At 42.1% G+C, this 20,187-nt stretch overlaps 2 protein-coding genes, 1 long non-coding RNA gene and 1 pseudogene across 4 annotated transcripts; 2 read left to right on the forward strand and 2 right to left on the reverse strand.

Moving 5' to 3' along the window:
* Nucleotides 1–551: 551 nt before the first annotated feature.
* On the forward strand, nucleotides 552–3,156 carry LOC111972998 (uncharacterized). The gene is made up of 4 exons (XM_024000116.3): nucleotides 552–693; nucleotides 1,522–2,018; nucleotides 2,291–2,713; nucleotides 2,861–3,156. The coding sequence occupies exons 2-4, from the start codon at nucleotides 1,570–1,572 to the stop codon at nucleotides 2,967–2,969; spliced, it is 981 nt and encodes a 326-aa protein (XP_023855884.1). The 5' UTR covers nucleotides 552–693; nucleotides 1,522–1,569; the 3' UTR covers nucleotides 2,970–3,156.
* Nucleotides 3,157–3,809: 653 nt separating this feature from the next.
* Nucleotides 3,810–5,148, forward strand: LOC112081236 (uncharacterized; annotated as a pseudogene).
* A 2,146-nt stretch (nucleotides 5,149–7,294) lies between these two features.
* On the reverse strand, nucleotides 7,295–13,836 carry LOC111973557 (uncharacterized). 2 transcript variants are annotated; one of them, XM_024000937.3, is made up of 10 exons: nucleotides 13,590–13,836; nucleotides 12,700–12,900; nucleotides 11,432–11,698; nucleotides 11,056–11,313; nucleotides 10,703–10,948; nucleotides 10,211–10,468; nucleotides 9,590–9,967; nucleotides 9,236–9,505; nucleotides 9,021–9,104; nucleotides 7,295–8,871 (listed from the first exon to the last, which is right to left on the reverse strand). In XM_024000937.3, exons 1-10 carry the CDS (start codon nucleotides 13,673–13,675, stop codon nucleotides 8,805–8,807), a joined length of 2,115 nt encoding a protein of 704 aa, XP_023856705.2. In that variant the 5' UTR covers nucleotides 13,676–13,836; the 3' UTR covers nucleotides 7,295–8,804. The 2 variants fall into 2 exon arrangements, with proteins under 2 accessions (XP_023856705.2, XP_070302782.1); XM_070446681.1 differs by having other exon boundaries at nucleotides 12,700–13,130; nucleotides 13,392–13,836.
* Nucleotides 13,837–18,561: 4,725 nt separating this feature from the next.
* On the reverse strand, nucleotides 18,562–19,871 carry LOC111973558 (uncharacterized). Its single transcript, XR_011480934.1, has 3 exons — nucleotides 19,664–19,871; nucleotides 18,979–19,407; nucleotides 18,562–18,700 (listed from the first exon to the last, which is right to left on the reverse strand). It is a non-coding gene; the product is annotated as an uncharacterized lncRNA (long non-coding RNA).
* Nucleotides 19,872–20,187: the final 316 nt, after the last annotated feature.

Below are 20,187 nucleotides of genomic sequence, written 5' to 3' on the forward strand. Positions count from 1 at the left end.
CCATCAACAAAACACCAAATGATGGAATTTCTCATGTAAGAATGGTGTTGCATCCCTCCAGTAGAATTCCAGACACTTGTAGAATCTATGCCAAGATGCATTGAAGCTGTTCTGGATCGTGGTGCCCAACACCTTATTAAAACACTTTATGTTGGCGTTTCCTTTATTTTGGCACTTACCTCTACAATACTGCACTTAAATATATAATGCACCTTAAAATAATRTATCTACTGGACAAATGTATAATATTAGTCAATAGATGTCTTCTATAGACTAATAGTATCTTCAATTTAGTCGCAAATRACAGCTGTGTACTCACTGTTCAGATTGACTCAACAACTGATCTTAGTCTGATGTAWAAACACTACAGACATCAATTTACTGGTCAAAGGTGTCAGCATTGCAATTTCAAAATGCTYCAGACATCTTCMAATAATAAGATGTATCATACATGTTTATGTACCCATTAGATTAGGCTTCTTTCTCATCTGAGTTGGCGTGGTTGCTTTTCACTAGCAAAGAGATATCCTGGTCATAAATATGGATGGACTTTGCTCTCTCTCTCGAATTAGAATTTGAGAGAGAGAGGGGAGGGGGGAGAGAGAGGAAACACAGGAGAAACGAGACCTAAACTCTGTCATATAATCCTGAATTAGTCTGACTGGTTGGTTGAATCTGATTCCACAGTAGCAGGTAAGGATGACCAAATTATAATTTCACTTTTTAGAAAGTTGCTTATTTGCTACTTCACGTATGTTAAACATCGCATTGAAAAATTTAAATCACAAGCCAGAGGATATAATCCAATATATAGTATTTTCTGTAAAAGTGAATGATACAATAGAGATTATCTGAATTATAATGTATTTATAACATTACAAACACGTTTCAAGTGCTTGTAACATACCAAGTATATTGTGCACTATTGACGTATTATTCATGTGAGCCAAAGAAATTTACTAAGGCAACACAGTAGTTGTCAATAGCATGTGACATTTCTAAATTAGTAGCCTGGATAAAGTCTATTTGTGGTTGACATGTTGCCCTTTTTAATTAATATTTAATTGGCAAGTATTACAATGTGCAGGCGGAGTCCCCTTTTATTACACTTCAGGTTACTTCCACATGTACAGTGCCTTCAGAAAGTATTCATACCTCTTGACTTATTCCACATTTTGTTGTGCTACAGCCTGAATTCAAAATGGATTCCATTATTTTTTTTCAATTTGGAGTGTCATAGCAAAGGGGTGCGAATACTTATCTAAATGAGATAATTATGTCTTTAAGGTTCAATAAATTTGCAAAAATGTCTAAAAACATGTTTTCACTTTGTCATTATGGGGTATTGTGTGTATTGTGAAAAAAAATCTATTTAATCCATTTTGAATTCAGGCTTTAACATGACAAAATGTGGAATAAGTCAAGAGGTATGAATATTTTCTGAAGTCACTGTAGGAGATCTAAATCGTTACTACAGGATTGCAGAAGTTTGTCTATTCATAGAAGCATGTTTTGCCACAGGTTCTCACAGCTAGAATCATCAYGTTGACTAGGGCTTGCCTGAGGAAAATGAAACCAAACTCTCCATACTTAGACAACTTTCTCGACACTGGTGAACATCCTGAGGATCAAAGAACATATGTGATGTTCCATGGCACCTCAGTAGAGGCTRCAGAGCTGATAAAGAAGAATGGCTTCACACCGTCAAGAGCAGATATCAGCATGCTTGGTGCTGGTGTTTATGTTACACGGGACATTCAAAAAGCCTGTAAATACCCTCCCGGTGTTTCCAACTCTAAGAGAAGAGTACTAAAAGTCAGAGTGGATGTAGGGAAGGTTAAGATCATAGATCAACAGAACCACCCCATGCAGAAGACCTGGCACACCGAGCATGGATATGACACCGCCTGGGTTCCCCCAGGGGTCGATATGGTAGAAAGCAACCGACAGGAGAACTGTGTCTACGACCCAAAGAGAATCAAAGTCGTGGAGGTCATGAAAGTAAACAAAAAKACCATGTAAGTATGAAAGAGACTGTTATAGTGCAAACCCTCTGATTGGTTTTTACCTGTGATGATGCAATAGATACATTCTMGAGCTTTCTAACTGATTTGTTTTTAGAGGCTAGTTTGGGAGGTCAGATGACCAGGAATTCAAAAAAAATCTACATTTCCCCAATGGCCTAAAAATAGAGTCTCCTTTAACAAATCATTATTTTAAATAAACTATGTGAAGAATAGAAGCTAATATAATATCATATTGAAGCAAAAACTGTCTGCCTGTCTTACAGATCTAGATACCGTCATCTTCAGAGTGGAGTCWCCCCTGAGGACAGCCACGTCTAYGTGATGTATCATGGAACATCAAAACAGATTGCTGTGGATATACAGAGAAATGGATTCAAACCTTCCAAAGATGGTATGCTTGGTGCCGGTGTCTACCTCAGTCGAGACATCCGAAAAGTCATCAAATACCCGATTGGTGCTGATGACTCAGACAAGATGGTTCTGAAAGTGAAGGTGAATGTTGGCAAGGTTAAGATCATTGATGTGCAGGGTCACGACAGGCAATACGACTGGCACACACATGGGTATGACACTGCCTGGGTTCCACCTGGAGTTGACATGGTGGAAAGCAACCAAGAGGAGGACTGTGTTTTCGACCCAAAGAGAATCACAGTGTTGGCAATGCTGAAAGTGTCCACCATGAAAGTGTGAGTGATATTGAGCCACAGTCAGTACCTTATCACAATGGAAGTACCCCTACAGTAGAAGGCTTGAAGGGCACTTAATGTGAGCCCCACTATACACACATGCAGGTTTTATTTGAGACAGTTTGTATTCTATTCTCTTTCCTGCAGGTTAAACCCGTCACTGCAGAACGGATGGCGTTCTGCAGTCAGTGGGAGCATCCAGCATCACCTCATGGTCACCAGAAGAGGATGGATAGAATCAGACGGACCCACATGATGCAGTTCATAGGAAGAAGAAGCTATATTTTGCAGGCCCACAACATGATTTCACATGTCAATCTATATGCAATCAATCATATGACCTCATCATATCAAATATTCATATTTACCTGATGTAAATAATACATGTGTAGCAATGATCTTTGTTCCTATAATAAATCTCAAATAAACAAGTTTCACACATTGTTTGTTGTGTTTTCCCCCCTCCGAATTCCAATCAGTTAATCTATTGAAGTATCTGTGCTGAAATATAGCAACTAATTTAGTCAATGTTGTGTCTTCCATAGACTTCCATAGACAGGTGGCAGCTGAGTTCTCACTGTTTGCGGAAGGTGTTAGCCATTTTGAAATGCTCAGATTGGGATACCATATATGTTTATCGTTCTGTATTCATTAGACTACCTCTACTATCTGAGTGGGTGTTGTTGCTTTCCCCTTACATAGAGGTATCATGGTTCTACATTCTGAGGGACTACTATGCTCTAGGTCAGCGATCACCAACTAGATTCAGCCGCAGGTCCGATTTTGTTCTTGAACGGGTGGTCAGGGAGCCGGAACATAATTACAAATCATTTGTAGACTGCAAATTGACCGCAAGAAGTCCAAACAAACATGTTAGACTAAAACATAATTACAAACCTCTATTATACGTGGGAATACTTTAGAACAGATTTACCATAATAAAATCATTTTGAGCTGATTTGCTGATGTTTTTACAGTCTTTTATGTCCAACCATTTAACTGGGCCACCAGTTGGAGATCCCTGCTCTATGTGCCTTATCCATCTCTATAGAGACAAGAGTTGTAACCAGGAAATGAAATCAGTAAAACACTTTGTATGAAGCACTACTGTAGGTTTCCTATGAATACAGTATAATAATCCTGCATTTGTCAAGCAATAGCAGGTAAGAACAATCTCCTGTAATTCTAAACAAATTAACAGTCTTGTTATTGACCATTTCACTGATATATATCAAACAATATTACTGTAACAATAGTAATTCAGCACATTGTTATTGCATAAACATCACTATTTGGTGCAACAGTATCAGTTAAAGGACTAGCTAATATTACAAGGTGTAATTGTGCATTGTATTGACTTATATTACAGCTCATCTCAGCAGAGGTGTATTCAGTTGCAGTTTGGTTACTAACTTATGGCTAACTCCCCATACTACATCAACTTTCTAGACAACAACACACGTCCTGAAGATCAGACAGAATATGTGATGTTCCACGGCACCACAACAGAGTTGATTAAGAACAATGGTTTCACACCAAGTGCAGACTAAAGTGTTCTTAGAACTGGTGTCTATGTTAGTTGGGACATTCTAAAAGCCATTGAAAACCCTCCTGGTGTCCCCTACTGGGAGAAAAGAGTACTTCAAGTCAGAGTGGATGTGGGGAATGTTATTATCATAGAGGAGAACCACCCCAAGCAGAAGACCTGGCACACTGCATGGACATGACACTGGCTGGGTACCACCTGAGGTTGGCATGGAAGAGGAGGACTGTGTCTACGACCCAAAGATAGTGAAAGGTCATGGAGATGACTGGAAAGAACTTGTAAGTATGAAAGACTGTTGAAATACATTGCAAACCATTTTTCTTGTCATTACCTGCGATGGTATGGGATGGTACGTGACAACTTCACAGTAGAGCAGTGATTCCAGTTGGTGATGAATTCTACAAAATATTTTACTCCCCCTTCCTCAATCAGACAAACAACTAAATAATTTGCCTATAATATGAAATAATGTAACCTACCTACAAATGCAATATCTCATTTCAGCAAATACTGTATGTTTTACTGATCTAAAAACAATCATGTTAAGAGTGGAGTCATCCCTAAAGGTTGCCGTGTCTACGCCATTTATCTTGAAACAACAAAACAGTCTGCGGTGACACTACAGAGATATGGCTTCACACCATCCAGAGATGGTATGCTTGGTGCTGGTGTCCGAAAAGCCGTTAAATACCCCATTAGGTGTTCCTGAATCCGACAGGGTGGTTCTGAAACTAAGGTTGGATTTTGGAAGTTCTGATCATAGACAATCACAACTTGTTCTGACTCTGCCTGGCTTTCACCAGGTGTTGGGATGGTGCAGAGCAACCAAGAGGAAGACTTGTGTGTCTACAATCCAAAGACAATCAAAGTGTGGGCAATGACATCGTGAATATTATTGATTATATTTCTGAAGTATTTGTTATGATTGTTACATGAATAATTGCATATTGCAATAGTTAGCCTGAGTAGGCCTATTGTGAAATATAGMCTTAATTAGTGAATATGGTCTATTCACTAATTAACACATGGTGATGTCACCATGGAAGGCCAAAACTCCATCCCACCAAAACAGTCTTCTCAAACAGCTCTTACGTTATCACTGACTGTACAAAACATTATGAACACCTGCTCTTTCCATGACATAAACAGATTTTTAAGCCTTGAGACAATTGTGTATGTCTGCCATTTAGAGGGTGAATGGGCAAGACAAAATATTTAAGTGCCTTTGAATGGGATATGGTAGTAGGTGCCAGGAGCACCGGTTTGTGTTAAGAACTGCAACGCTGCTGGTTTTTTCACAATCAAGTTTCCCGTGTGTATCAAGAATTGTCCACCACCCAATGGGCATTCGCCAATTTGACACAACTGTGGGAAGCATTGGCGTCAACATGGGCCAGCATCCCTGTGGAACACTTTCAACACCTTATAGTCTATGCCCTGATGAATTGAGGCTGTTCTGAGGGCAAAAAGGGAGGTGCAACTCAATATTAGGAAGGTGCTCTTAATGTTTTGTATACTCAGTGTATAAAACACAGGAAAACACAGGAAATCACATTTTTGACTGCGCTGGGTCTTTAAGATGATCATACCAAGGACCATTTAGCTATTTCTTATAGAATTTTAGGACCCCTGTAGGGGGGTCTATTAGCCCATAGAAACACATTGAATAACATTCATACATGGCAAAACAGATGGTATATTTTTTTTATAAAAATGAAGAATGTTTGAAGTATGAGAGATATGTGGAATAAAATGTGGAAATGTGGAATGGCTCTCTTCACCTCCAGTCATTTTTACCGCAGTCACTGAATGACCTTCTGACTAGTCCTGTGAAGCTTGTGGGCGTTGTAGAGAAATAACGGACGACACTTCAGCTGACAGCAGAGACAGCACCCCAGCTGGAGCCTCAGCCAGCACACCTGCCTAGCCAAGGGCCACAGGCCCCTTCACTAGACCAGCAGCAGCCAGAACCCCGGCTGACCCAGCATTCGTCGGCCCTCCAGTCCACTCGGCAGCCTCAGCGGCGCCATCTATCCTCATCCGGGGTCCTACAGTTCCTGCACTAGTAGGACAGCACACCTCGGGCCTGCTCTCCTATGCTGCGTTGTGGCCCTCCTCTGTTGGGCACCTGTTGCCTCCACAGTGCAGCCGTGGACTAGCCATGCCATGGAGTACTTGTCATTTGGACACTTTCAGCAGTCCCCTGGCTACTGCCTGCTGCTGATGGGGTGGCCACATGGCCTGCCTTGGCAATGGGCTTCATATTGACATTCCAGGCTTGAATCTGTGACACCATGCTTCAAGGGCAAGAGCCACCAGCTACTTCACACTTGGAACAGGTCCCAGCATAAATTTGTGAAGATAAAATGGGGCGGGACTAAAAGAATAAGCTAAAGACTTCGACCAACAGCGGCCCCTAGCTGGAGAGTGAGTCATAGCCTCAGGATTCTGTCTGTGGGCTCAATTAAGAAAGGAGTTGGTCAAGGCTCTAGAGCATTGTGTAGGTTCTAACCCCAGTCAAGGCTCTCTGAAGCATGGTTGTAAGTTCTAACCCCAGTCAAGGCTCTCTGAAGCATGGTTGTAGGTTCTAACCCCAGTCAAGGCTCTCTGAAGCATGGTTGTAGGTTCTAAACCCCAGTCAAGGCTCTTTGAAGCATGGTTGTATGTTCTAACCCCAGTCAAGGCTCTCTGAAGCATGGTTGTAGGTTCTAACCCCAGTCAAGGCTCTCTGAAGCATGGTTGTATGTTCTAACCCCACTCAAGGCTCTCTGAAGCATTGTTGTATGTTCTAACCCGTCAAGGCTCTCTGAAGCATGGTTGTAGGTTCTAACCCCCGTCAAGGCTCTCTGAATCATGGTTGTATGTTCTAACCCCAGTCAAGGCTCTCTGAATCATGGTTGTAGGTTCTATCCCCAGTCAAGTCTCTCTGAAGCAACCCCATCTGCTAGTCCATAGTGCTTAGCTCTCAACTTAAATTCTCATGAAAATAAATACACGTGGGATGGGATCGCTTTAATACCAGCATTAACTCGATACAGATTATTTAGGATTTATTAGTAATGATTTCAACCTGAAGAGAACACAGTCAAAAACCAATYATGGGCCTCAAGGTACATTTATTAAAAACACAAAATATTCATATATTATTTCTTATAGTTTGTCTGTTTTGATATGAGAAAGGCTTGTACTAGTCTCATGTAGCCATACCTCCAAAATCACATTGTTGTCATGCCTCCTTTGGAGGTCTGGAGAATTTTGTATTAGCCAAAACAGTTAGAATGGTCTGCTGGGTTCCAGTGGCTACATTTTGATTGGATGTTATATTTCAAGAAACCTCCCCCACATGCCCCTAAAAGGGAAGCTGCGTGTAATGTTCTTCTCAAGTCGATGAAGGCATTACAACTGCTCTACTAAATACATTTTGTTATGGTGTGTGTACATACAGGCTATGTTATACATCAGCGATTTCCTGGGCATCCTCACACTGTTCCTCCTACGGCACTAGTGGGCACCTTTAGTGCTCCGCCAAAGCAAGGCAATTGATTGGTTTGACGTGTTGCGAGGCATCAATGGTTTCCACCCACTTGTAGCTACCTTCTGCCATGGACTTCACCAGGGCTGCGTTCAGTATGTTTTTACGTTCTGAAACGGTTCAATTGAAGGTAAACGGTGCTGTACTGAACAACAAGTTGAAAAATGGGGAGGGGTTAGGTTGTGGGTTGGAGAACGCTGTCAGCATGGCCATTGCCCTTTAAAAATAAAAATATGTCACTCATTGCTTCAAGCCACACCTCGCCACACCCACCAAACGTACCTCGAAGTCTGTTCAAGAACATTTTGGGGAAACGTGTCATTCAGTACAAAACGTTGCACAACATAGCAAACGTTCAAGCGAACTCAACACACCTCTTGCTTCCTGAATAGGGAAGCTTGGTTCTCAACAAGGCTAGCCTGAGTAACACAATACCCTGCAGTTGACCTGCAACAAAACACTCATGTATTAGTCTCCCACTGCAATTGTAGAACACATTCACATCAACCTGATAAATACTAGACTATAAAAACACATATACAATGTATTCCCTCTGAAGGAATTTCACAAATTGTCAGATCACAAAAATCATCTAGTTAAGTAAAGCTCAAAAACCGTTATACTACACATGTTCCTGTGTTTAAGAACCATGTAAGAGGTAAATAAAACTACACATTCCTATCCTTCACCTATCCTTCACACTCAGAACATTCAAGAGGTCTGGAGTCTCAACTACTAACACCTTAGTCCCAAAATCCCTGATGACATCACTGGTCATTCTTCTGACATCATGACGAGGTCAGCTAAAAACTAAGGGGATGTGGCTGACATGCAAACCAATATTTAATTTAAGAATTAGTTAAAATGAGGTTACGGTTAGGGTCAAGGTTAGGGTTGATGAGATGCTGGTCAGAAGAGTCCCTCTAGTCTCACCCTGCCGAGGCTTCGTAGCTACTACACCCATCTTCAACATCTATCTTCTCTTCCTGTCTGGACTTGGACCTGATGCTGCTTCACCAGATCTCAAACCTCTTGTCTGTCAGGAACGGACTTCTGTCGTTGATTCTGTTGTTGAAGAGCCTGCAGAGAAGAACACTATTATCATCATCATCATCATTATTATTTTTTAGAACATTACACTACAGATCACCATCATTAAATAGTTGCACACAGAAAAAGAGACCATATGATCTCACGTGCACACACAAACTGACGTCACACACACTCACCGTACGGTGCGTATTGAAGTGTTGGTGGAGACCAGTTGGAGTATTCTGTCGGTCAGAGCATCAGTGATGTAATTGTGACTCAGGCTACAATACAGAGACAGGAAGAGAATGAAGGATCAGACATTTGTCATGTAGTCACATGGACACACACACACACACACACACACACACACACACACACACACACACACACACACACAGTGAAACCCACTCACTCCAGGACTTCAACTTTGTGCAGGTGTGTGAGCAGGGGCTGTAGATGGCGGTCTGCGAGTTGGCAGTGGTTGAGGTCCAGTTCTGACAGCCCCTCTGAGTGTTCCAGAACCAGGGCCAGAGATCCACAGGCCTTTTGGTTCAGCCTGGTCTCACTGAGGTCCAGCTCCCCATCCAGGGCTCTGCACAGGAACTCTGCGTGCCTCAGAACCCCCTCTTCAATCCCCTCACACACATGGTCCAGCAGCTGAAGTAGCAGAGCTTTGCTGAGACTGAGGGAACAATAACCAGAGATAACATTATGGGACAGCTCTAACTCCTACTTTTATAAACTAGTTTGTCCTTGTGTTTCTAACCTCAGCTTGACAATATGCAGGATGGGAAGCAGCTCTCTCAGTGCTCCGTGCTCCACCTCACAGTCTTTAAGGATGAGCTGCACGTGGGGCTGGTTTCGGGACTGGTTCTGRGTCGGGTTCTGWACCAGCCGTGTGCTGTGYTGGCTCTGCTTCAGAACAGAGTTTATGGCCCTACAGTGGTCAGTGGTCAGACACAGCGCCYCCCCCTGGTCGTGAGCTGACAGGTCCACAGAGGAGGAGCAGGAAAAGTCCAACCTGTACTGCAGAGCCCTGAGCAGCTCCGCTGCTGTTGTTGTTGTTGTTGGTGATAGTGCCCCCTGCAGGATCTGAGAGGCAGCGCAGGAGTGGAGGAAACTCAGCAACAGCTTCCTGTCAACACTACAGCAGGTGAGAGAGAGACAGAGACCGTCTTATTTACACACCAGCACACAATAAAACACTGATAAAACACACTACAACTCYGTGATTCACGTCAACTCCCACACGTTCCGCTTCAATTCCACCCCTGAGAGAAAGGTAAGTGCATTACACTAAGGTTAGGGTTAGTGGTTATCAGAGTCAGACAGTGTAAAGCACCGTAGTTCTATCCATTCTAGAATGGTCAAAGAGTGCCAASGAAACCTGAGTTGGGAGACTCTGTCCAGAAGAGGCAGGATGCTCTCTATCTCCCCCGGTGGTATGGAGGTCCACAGCAGGTTGACTTTGACTTGGTGGCTGTGCTGCAGGGTGAAACACAGAGAAGTACAGTCCACTCTGTCCAGCTCTCTGCTGTTCAGGTTGATCCAATGGTCTGAAGACCTCAACAAACTGGACACACAGTCACTGGCTCTACTGTCATAGATCTGTCTGATGGTAGACTTCACAAAGCTGGAACTGAGCCTGCATAAAGATGTAGAATGGATTGTCATGGTTATGTTAAGGTTTTAAAAAGGATAACTCACATAGCAACAACTAGCTGGGTAGAACATTAATAGTTCAAGTCTATCAATATTAAATAAAGATCAAATACCTCTTGAATATAACCCTAATGATAATACAGGGTATAACTCAAAACAAAAATATTTGTTTTCTTCTTTCTAAAAAGTCTTTATATATAAAATTAAGTTCAGTCACCTCTTGAATATAACCCTTCCCAGAAAGGGGAGAAGATCTGAGATGTTCTTCTCTAGAAGCCTGTTCTTCCTGAGGTCCACTGTGATGTTGTGGGTTGAATGCTGCAGCAGAGAGAGAAGCACTTCCCAGTCCAGCCTGCAGGAGGTCAGATCTCCACCAACCTTCACCAGGAACCACTGAGTCAAGTCCTTGTCCTGAGCTTCATACACAACTACAGCCAGCTGCTGCAGAGTGTCTGAGTGCAGTCTAGGAGGTTGGAACATACAGGCAGTCAGAAATGAACACAGATATAAATAAAAACACAAGTATATATTCTACCTATTTCTACTAGTTAAAAACAGCTTCAAACTGACCTGAGAGTGAGAGGGCCCTGGTGACACAGCAGTGTGATGAGAGAGTGACCCTGGATGCAGAAGTCAGTCAGGTCCAGACACTGAACCCTCCAGAATCTCAGCAGGGACGCCACACTACTCAGAGCTCTGGATAACACTCTCTCTGGTGGCTGGCTGCTCTTTAGGACCAGGGAGAGTTCTGGGACAGTCAGAGGAGTACCACCTCTCCATGTCCTCCGAGCCAGTCTGGCCAGTCTCACTGACATGCCCACATTCAGCCTGAAAAAAAAAAAAAAAACTCAAGCCACTTTTAAACAGAGAAACCTTCTCAGATAAAATGTACAAAAAGAAATCAAACTAATCAATAGACCTGTAAAATGTAGCGTACAAAACACACCTGAGCTTGTGTAGCTGTGACACACGTGTGAAGAGAAGCGAGGCTCCTTTCAGAGAGATCTTGCTGGGGGTGAGAGTGAGGTCCACTCTGGAGGCACAGAGGCCTAGGACTCTCACCACAGACCTGCATGTTTTCCTGGGTAACTGATCTCCCAGTGACAGGGTGGAGCCCAAGGCCTGGAGGAGAGAGGCCAAMTGCTGGGCATCCTCTCTGGACCTCACAGGGATGGATTCACACACGCGCTGGAAGAACCTGTCAGAATCACAGCTGAAACAGCAAAACATGAGGGACACATGAAATCAAACAACAGTTAGAATACATGAATATTGAACTGTCATATGGGAAAGTAATACCATGTGATGTTACAGAGAAAGTTACATAATATGCAACGACATAACGTAATATGAGTTTTATAGATCGGGTATTCTGAGTAAACATTGAGGTTTCAAGTTACAAGATTTCATAAAGACAAATCACTATTAACATCACATAATCACTAACCACATACATTATGTTCAGACTCACACCAGCTGTGAGATGTAGGGCAGACACTGAAGAAACTCCTCACTTCACTCTCTTCATCTGACCAGCCTTTCAGCTCTCCTGGTTTCTTCTCTGGTTGGAGTTTCAGCACGTCTAGGAGGAGGAGGCCTTCTCTCTGAGAGATCTATGGACCAGACTGCAGGAGCTGACTGTAAACTGGCTGTAATGCTGGAAGGACACTCCTGCCTGTTTGAGTCTCATAGTCCTTCACATGTGAGTACAGATCCAGCAGGAAATCACATTGAAACCACTTATCATAATAATCCCCGTCACAGAAAGGGAAAGTGCTGTAAGTACACACTGATGATAGCAGCTTCAGTGTCTTCTCTCCTGACTGCTCCTCCCACTCTGCTGCTTGAGACAGGAGACCCACCAGGAACTTGATCAGCTTTGACTGTTCATACCTCCATAGATGGAAACTGCAACAAGGACAGTAACAGCTGATTCAGACATGGATTGACACATATGAAACCAGTCATCTATAAATATATATTGAAGTAGTTATACATTTGCATAGCGCTTTGTTTGATGGAATTTTTTTTAATAATTTAGAGAAATTAACAATATCTATGTGACATTTCTTAATGCACATGTTCATTCAGGAAATCTGAGTATAAATGTTACCAGATTCACAAATATTTGAACTTTTATATTTACCAGGATTCTAAAAGACAATAATCAGTAGCATCACATAATCACTAACCACCACACATGTTCAGACTCACCTCAGCTGTGAGATGTAGGGCAGACACTGAAGGAAACTCCTCACTTCACTCTCTTCATCTGACCAGTACTTCAGCTCTACTGGTTTCTTCCCTGGTTGGAGTTTCAGCACTTCTAGGAGGAGGGAGGCCTTTCTCTCTGAGAGGTCTATGGACCAGACTGCAGGAGCTGACTGGTAAACTGGATGTAATGCTGGAAGGACACTCCTGCCTGTTTTGAGTCTCATAGTCCTTTCACATGTGAGTACAGATCCAGCAGGAGATCCCATTTCCGATCGTGATAAACTTCAGACAGTGACAACACTTTCTCTACAGTTGTTTGTATGGTTTCTCTCTCATGGAGGGCTGCTTGAAGACACAGATTCAGTAGGAATGTCTTCTCTCTCTTTCTCCAGTCTTCAGGGGATCTTCTCTGATATTGTGGTGGAGTAAAACTGCATGAACAGTTTAAAAAAAAAAATGAATATGTGAGAGATATATATGCATTTCTGATGGTCACATTACGGTGGGTAAAATAACATGACTATCTTTCTAAACTCATCATCCACTTCAATCATTCCTTATAATCATGACCACAAAGTAAGATTGCATCTTTTCAAAACAATAGTGTATGTTTAGTATATTAGGTTGTTACGAACAAACTTCCTTTTAAAAAGGGAAATACAGGGACAGACAACTGTACTGATCCAACTCACCTCAGCGCTGAGATGTAGGGCAGACACTGAAGGAAACTCCTCACTTCACTCTCTTCATCTGACCAGCCTTCCAGCCTACTACGGTTCCTTCCTGATTGGAGTTTCAGCACTTCTAGGAGGAGGGAGACCTTTCTCTTTCTGAGGTCTACGGACCAGACTGCAGGAGCTGACTGGTAAACTGCTGTAATACTGGAGGACATCCTGCCTGTTTGAGTCTCATAGTCCTTCACATGTGAGTACAGAATCCAGCAGGAAATCACATTGAAACCACTTATCATAATCATCCCCGTCACAGAAAGGGAAAGTTCTGTAAGTACACACTGATGATAGCAGCTTCAGTGTCTTCTCTCCTGACTGCTCCTCCCACTCTGCTGCTTGAGACAGGAGACCCACCAGGAACTTGATCAGCTTTGAGTTATCAGACGACCATCGAAGGAAACTGCAACAAGGACAGTAACAGCTGATTCAGACATGGATGGACACATGAAACCAGTCATCACTAAAATATATATGAAGTAGTTATACATTTACATGATGTGCTTTTGTTTTATGAAACAATATATAGTCTAAGAGAAATTCAAAATATCTGTGTAATATTTCGTAATGCAACATGTTCAATTCAGGAAATCTGAGCATAAATGTTACCAGATTCACCAACATTTGAACTTTTATATTTACCAAGTTTCTAAAGACATAATCAGTAGCATCACATAATCACTAACCACACACATGTTCAGACTCACCCAGCTTGAGATGTAGGGCAGACACTGAAGGAAACTCCTCACTTATGTCTTCATCTGACCAGCCTTTCAGCTCTACTGGTTTCTTCTCTGTTGGAGTTTCAGCACGTCTAGGAGGAGGGAGCCTTTCTCTCTGAGAGGTCTAGTACCAGACTGCGGGAGCTGACTGGTAAACTGCTGTAATGCTGGAAGGACACTCCTGCCTGTTTGAGTCTCATAGCCTTCACATGTGAGTACAGATCCAGCAGGAAATCAATTGAAACCACTTTCTATCATCCCCGTCACAGAAGAGGGAAAGTTCTGTAAGTACACACTGATGATAGCAGCCTCAGTGTCTCTCTCCTGACTGCTCCTCCCACTCTGCTGCTTGAGACAGGAGCCCACCAGGAACTTGATCAGCTTTGAGTTATCAGACGACCATCGAAGGAAACTGCAACAAGGACAGTAACAGCTGATTCAGACATGGATGGACACATGAAACCAGTCATCACTAAAATATATATGAAGTAGTTATACATTTACATAATGTGCTTTTGTTTTATGAAACAATATATAGTCTAAGAGAAATTCAAAATATCTGTGTAATATTTCGTAATGCAACATGTTCAATTCAGGAAATCTGAGCATAATGTTACCAGATTCACCAACATTTGAACTTTTATATTTACCAGGTTTCTAAAAGACAATAATCAGTAGCATCACATAATCACTAACCACCACACATGTTCAGACTCACCTCAGCTTGTGAGATGTAGGGCAGACACTGAAGGAAACTCCTCACTTCACTGTTTCATTTGACCAGCCTTTCAGCTCTATGGTCTTTCTCTGATTGGAGTTTCAGCACGTCTAGAGGGAGGCCTTTCTCTCTGAGAGGTCTATGGACCAGACTGCAGGAGCTGACTGGTAAACTGGCTGTAATGCTGGAAGGACACCCCTGCCTGTTTGAGTCTCATAGTCCCTTCACATGTGAGTACAGATCCAGCAGGAAATCACATTGAAACCACTTCATTCATAATAATCCCTGTCACAGAAAGGGAAAGTGCTGTAAGTACACACTGATGATAGCAGCTTCAGTGTCTTCTCTCCTGACTGCTCCTCCCACTCTGCTGCTTGAGACAGGAGACCCACCAGGAACTTGATCAGCTTTGAGTATTCATACTCCTCAAATATGAAACTGCAACAAGGACAGTAACAGCTGATTCAGACATGGATGGACACATGAAACCAGTCATCACTAAAATATATATGAAGTAGTTATACATTTACATAATGTGCTTTTGTTTTATGAAACAATATATAGTCTAAGAGAAATTCAAAATATCTGTGTGATATTTCGTAATGCAACATGTTCAATTCAGGAAATCTGAGCATAAATGTTACCAGATTCACCAACATTGAACTTTTATATTTACCAGGTTTCTAAAAGACAATAATCAGTAGCATCACATAATCACTAACCACCACACATGTTCGACTCACCCCAGCTCTGAGATGTAGGGCAGACACTGAAGGAAACTCCTCACTTCACTCTCTTCATTGACCAGCCCCACAGCTCTACTGGTTTCTTCTCTGGTTGGAGTTTCAGCACTTCTAGGAGGAGGGAGACCTTTCTCTCTGAGAGGTCTACGGACCAGACTGCAGGAGCTGACTGGTAAACTGGCTGTAATGCTGGAAGGACACTCCTGCCTGTTTGAGTCTCATAGTCCTTCACATGTGAGTACAGATCCAGCAGGAGATCCATTTCCGATCGTCATAAACTTCAGACAGTGACAACACTTTCTCTACAGTTGTTTGTATGTTTCTCTCTCATGGAGGCTGCTTGAAGACACATAATTCAGTAGGAATGTCTTCTCTCTCTTTCTCCAGTCTTCAGGGGATCTTCTCTGATATTGTGGTGGAGCAAAACTGCATGAACAGTTTAACAACAAATAGATGAATATGTGAGAGATATAATATGCATTTCTGATGGTCACATACAGTGGGTAAATAACATGACTATCTGATAAAATAATTTAAATGTTGAAAGATAATGATAAAATAATTCCACTCTGAAACCTTATAACTGTATGAAATTGATTAGAATCATAAAACATATAATCTGATGATGTGTGTATTTTTGTCGGAATTAGGTTAAACAATGTATCTGTGTAGTGGAAAAACACAGACTGTCTGAGCAAGGCGTAGCTTAGGATTTGACTTGTGTGTGTGTGTGCCTAGTAAAATATCGAAGAACAATTAAAACTGTGTTTTGACCGACCTGGCTAGGCCTCTGAGAGACTTGTGAGAGGACAGGGAGAACTTCTCAAGGTCTCCCTAATCTCGGGGGAATGAGAACTGTCGGCTGGGTAGTGCTACAAAGTGGTGCGAACTGTGGAGAAGGAATAAAACTCACCTTACTGTTTGTGTGTATGTATGTGCGTAGGACACCTACTGTTTGTGTGTATGTATGTGCGTAGGACACCTACTGTTGTGTGTATGTATGTGCGTAGGACACCTACTGTTTGTGTTGTATGTATGTGCGTAGGACACCTACTGTTTGTGTGTATGTATGTGCGTAGGACACCTACTGTTTGTGTTGGAAGTATGTGCGCAGCTATAAAATGTATGTTTTTGTATTCTTGACTTTAGAACGTTCTTCTGAATAAACTGTACTAGCCTTTTGCATAAGCTGAGTCTTTGACTAATTATTATTAAACCCATGGTCTTACAAACCTTTGGGATTGGTCAAAGCTATTGATTGATTGATAGTTATTTTCATTGGGATTGAAAATTCTCGTGACACTATCTTTCTAAACTCATCATCCACTTCAATCATTCTTTATAATCATGACCACAATGTAAGATTGTATCTTTTCAAAACAGTATGTGTATGTTTAGCATATTAGGTGTGTACGAACAAACTTCCTTTTAAAAAGGGAAATACAGGGACAGACAACAATCCCTGAACTGTACTGATCCAACTCACCTCAGCAGTGAGATGTAGGGCAGACACTGAAGGAAACTCCTCACTTCACTCTCTTCATCTGACCAGCCTTTCAGCTCTACTGTTTCTTCTCTGGTTGGAGTTTCAGCACTTCTAGGAGGAGGGAGCCTTTCTCTCTGAGAGGTCTATGGACCAGACTGCAGGAGCTGACTGGTAAACTGTCTGTAATGCTGGAAGGACACTCCTGCCTGTTTGAGTCTCATAGTCCTTAACATGTGAGTACAGATCAGCAGGAGACCCATTTCCGATCGTGATAAACTTCAGACATTGAAAACACGTTCTCTACATTGTTTGTAGTGTTTCTGCCTCATGGATGGCTGCTTGAAGACACAGATTCAGTAGGAATGTCTTCTCTCTTCTTTCTCCAGTCTTCAGGGATCTTCTCTATATTGTGGTGGAGTAAAACTGCATGAACAGTTTAAAAAAAAAATGAATATGTGAGAGATATAATATGCATTTCTGATGGTCACATTACGGTGGGTAAATAACATGACTATCTTTCTAAACTCATCATCCACTTCAATCATTCCTTTAATCATGACACAAAGTAAGAATTGCATCTTTTCAAAACAATATTGTATGTTTAGTATATTAGTTGTTACGAACAAACTTCCTTTTTAATAAGGGAAATACAGGGACAGACAACAATTGTAACGTCTGCTTCCAGCTCACACCTCAAACACGTAGATCCCCTGAACGCAGCTCACTCTCAGATCCCAATCACCTGAATTCTGATAACCTGTTCACACACCTGTACGTCATTTACACACACTATTTAGTTCAGTTCATTGCACCCCATCATTGTGAGGTATTGTTTGTTTTGTTACACATTCTATTTGGAGCGCTGTTCGTTCCATATTAGTCCTCCCGTGTATCGTAGTTTTTGGCCATCCTCACTAACAATTTATTTTGCCTATTCCCTGCCTGTATTTTTTGCCTATCAGATTTCCTGTCATCAACCTCTTGCCTGATCTCCCGGATTACGTTTTTAGCCTTTTTCCCTGCCTGTACTGTTACCTTTTTGGATTCCCTGTGTATGACCTTCTGCCTGTCCTCCTGTGGTCCGTTACTAAATAACAACTGCTGCGCCCTGCGCTTAAAACAGCAACTCTGTCTCCCATCATACTCATTACAACAATCCCTCAACTGTACTGATCCAACTCACCTCAGCTGTGAGATGTAGGGCAGACACTGAAGAAACTCCTCACTTCACTCTCTTCATCTGACCAGCCTTCCAGCTGTACTGGTCTTCTCTGGTTGGAGTTTCAGCACTTCTAGGAGGAGGGAGACCTTCTCTTTTCTGAGGTCTATGTACCAGACTGCAGGAGCTGACTGGTAAACTGCTGTAATGCTGGAAGGACACCCTGCCTGTTTGAGATCATAGTCCTTCACATGTGAGTACAGATCAGCAGGAGATCCCATTTCGATCGGATAAACTTCAGACAGTGACAACCACTTTCTCTACAGTTGTTTGTATGGTTTCTCTCTCATGGAGGGCTGCTTGAAGACACATATTCAGTAGGAATGTCTTCTCTCTCTTTCTCAAGTCTTCAGGGGATCTTCTCTGATCCTGTGGTGGAGCAATCCTGTACAAACAGTTTAACATTAAAGAGATGAAGAAAGTGTTGGATGGAGGATATGAATTTTGAATGGTTACATTATAGTAAATAAAGTACAACTATCTCTCTGCACTCATCATCCACTTGAATTGTTCCGTAGACTACAAAGTAAGATTGCATCTTTTCAAAACAGTATGTGTATACTTAGCATATTAGGCTCACGCAGAAAGCTACAAACAAACCTCTCTAAAGGGAAATACAGGCACAGACAACTACAATCCCTGAACAGTACTGATTTAACTCACCTGAGCTGTGAGATGTAGGGCAGACACTGAAGGAAACTCCTCACTTCACTGTCTTCATCTGACCAGCCTTTCAGCTCTACAGATTTCTTCTCTGGTTGGAGTTTCAGCACGTCTAGGAGGAGGGAGACCTTTCTCTCTGAGAGGTCTATGGACCAGACTGCAGGAGCTGGCTGGTAAAGTGGTCTCAATGATGGAAGGATACTTCTGCCTGCTTGTTTCCTATTGTACTTCACATGTGAGTACAGATCCAGCAGGATGTCATATCTTTCAGTTTGATACACAGAAAACAGTGACAGCAGTGTGTTCACAGCACCCTGGAACGTTTCTCTGTGATATAATCCTGCTTGTAGACACAAATCTAGTAGGACTGCTTTTTCTTCTTTCTCTAGTTTTTCAGGGGATCCTCTCTGATGTTGTAGTGGGGTAAAACTGTGAACCATAAAGCATAAGAAAGTCTTTGTTTAGATACTGTAAATACAGGTAGAAAGTGACTGCCACTTTTACCGACTAAATACTGTTGCCATGTGTCTATCTTGTTGTATTGTTGCAGTGACTTCTTTGTCTAGATATTAACCTCTTGATATTTTTCCTATTTATATTGACAAACTATGTTTTTAATTGACTTAAATTAATTAATAGTCACAAAGACAATGAATAAATATATACTGGCAGTGTAAACACTTACCTGAGTTTGTTGATATGTGTCAAACACTTTAAAATGGTCTTGCTGAGAGCTTCACTGAGAAGAGTTGTCCGATCCCAGTGTAGAMAGAGGTTAACCCTCTCTAGGCTCTGCTTCATCACTTCTTCTGCTCTCTCAAACACTCGTCTTTCACCCAGGAATGGAAGGCGCAACTCATTTCCACAGAGACCAAGTAAGCTGGTGAAGTCAATGTCTGCCTCACCGCGTTGAGAGAGCAGAATACTCAATAATTCTATACTAATACAATTCATCCCTACTCCTTGTTATCTAAAATGGTTTCTCTTTTACATTTATATTTTCAAACCTGTTTCTTACCCCACCTACACCACCCTAAATGGACACACATAGCCCAAAATATCAAAATAATCACACTCCATACCTCTTACACCTAGACTCATATCCACAACACCGCCCACCATCCCCAGCTTACTTATGTTAAAGCAATGACGCCCAGATGCCGACTGGAAGCCTAATCCTTGCCCCAGCAAACATAATAGTCCACATCC

Source organism: Salvelinus sp. IW2-2015, linkage group LG14 (assembly GCF_002910315.2).
Source record: "Salvelinus sp. IW2-2015 linkage group LG14, ASM291031v2, whole genome shotgun sequence".
In the NCBI taxonomy this organism is placed as follows: Eukaryota; Metazoa; Chordata; class Actinopteri; order Salmoniformes; family Salmonidae; genus Salvelinus; species Salvelinus sp. IW2-2015.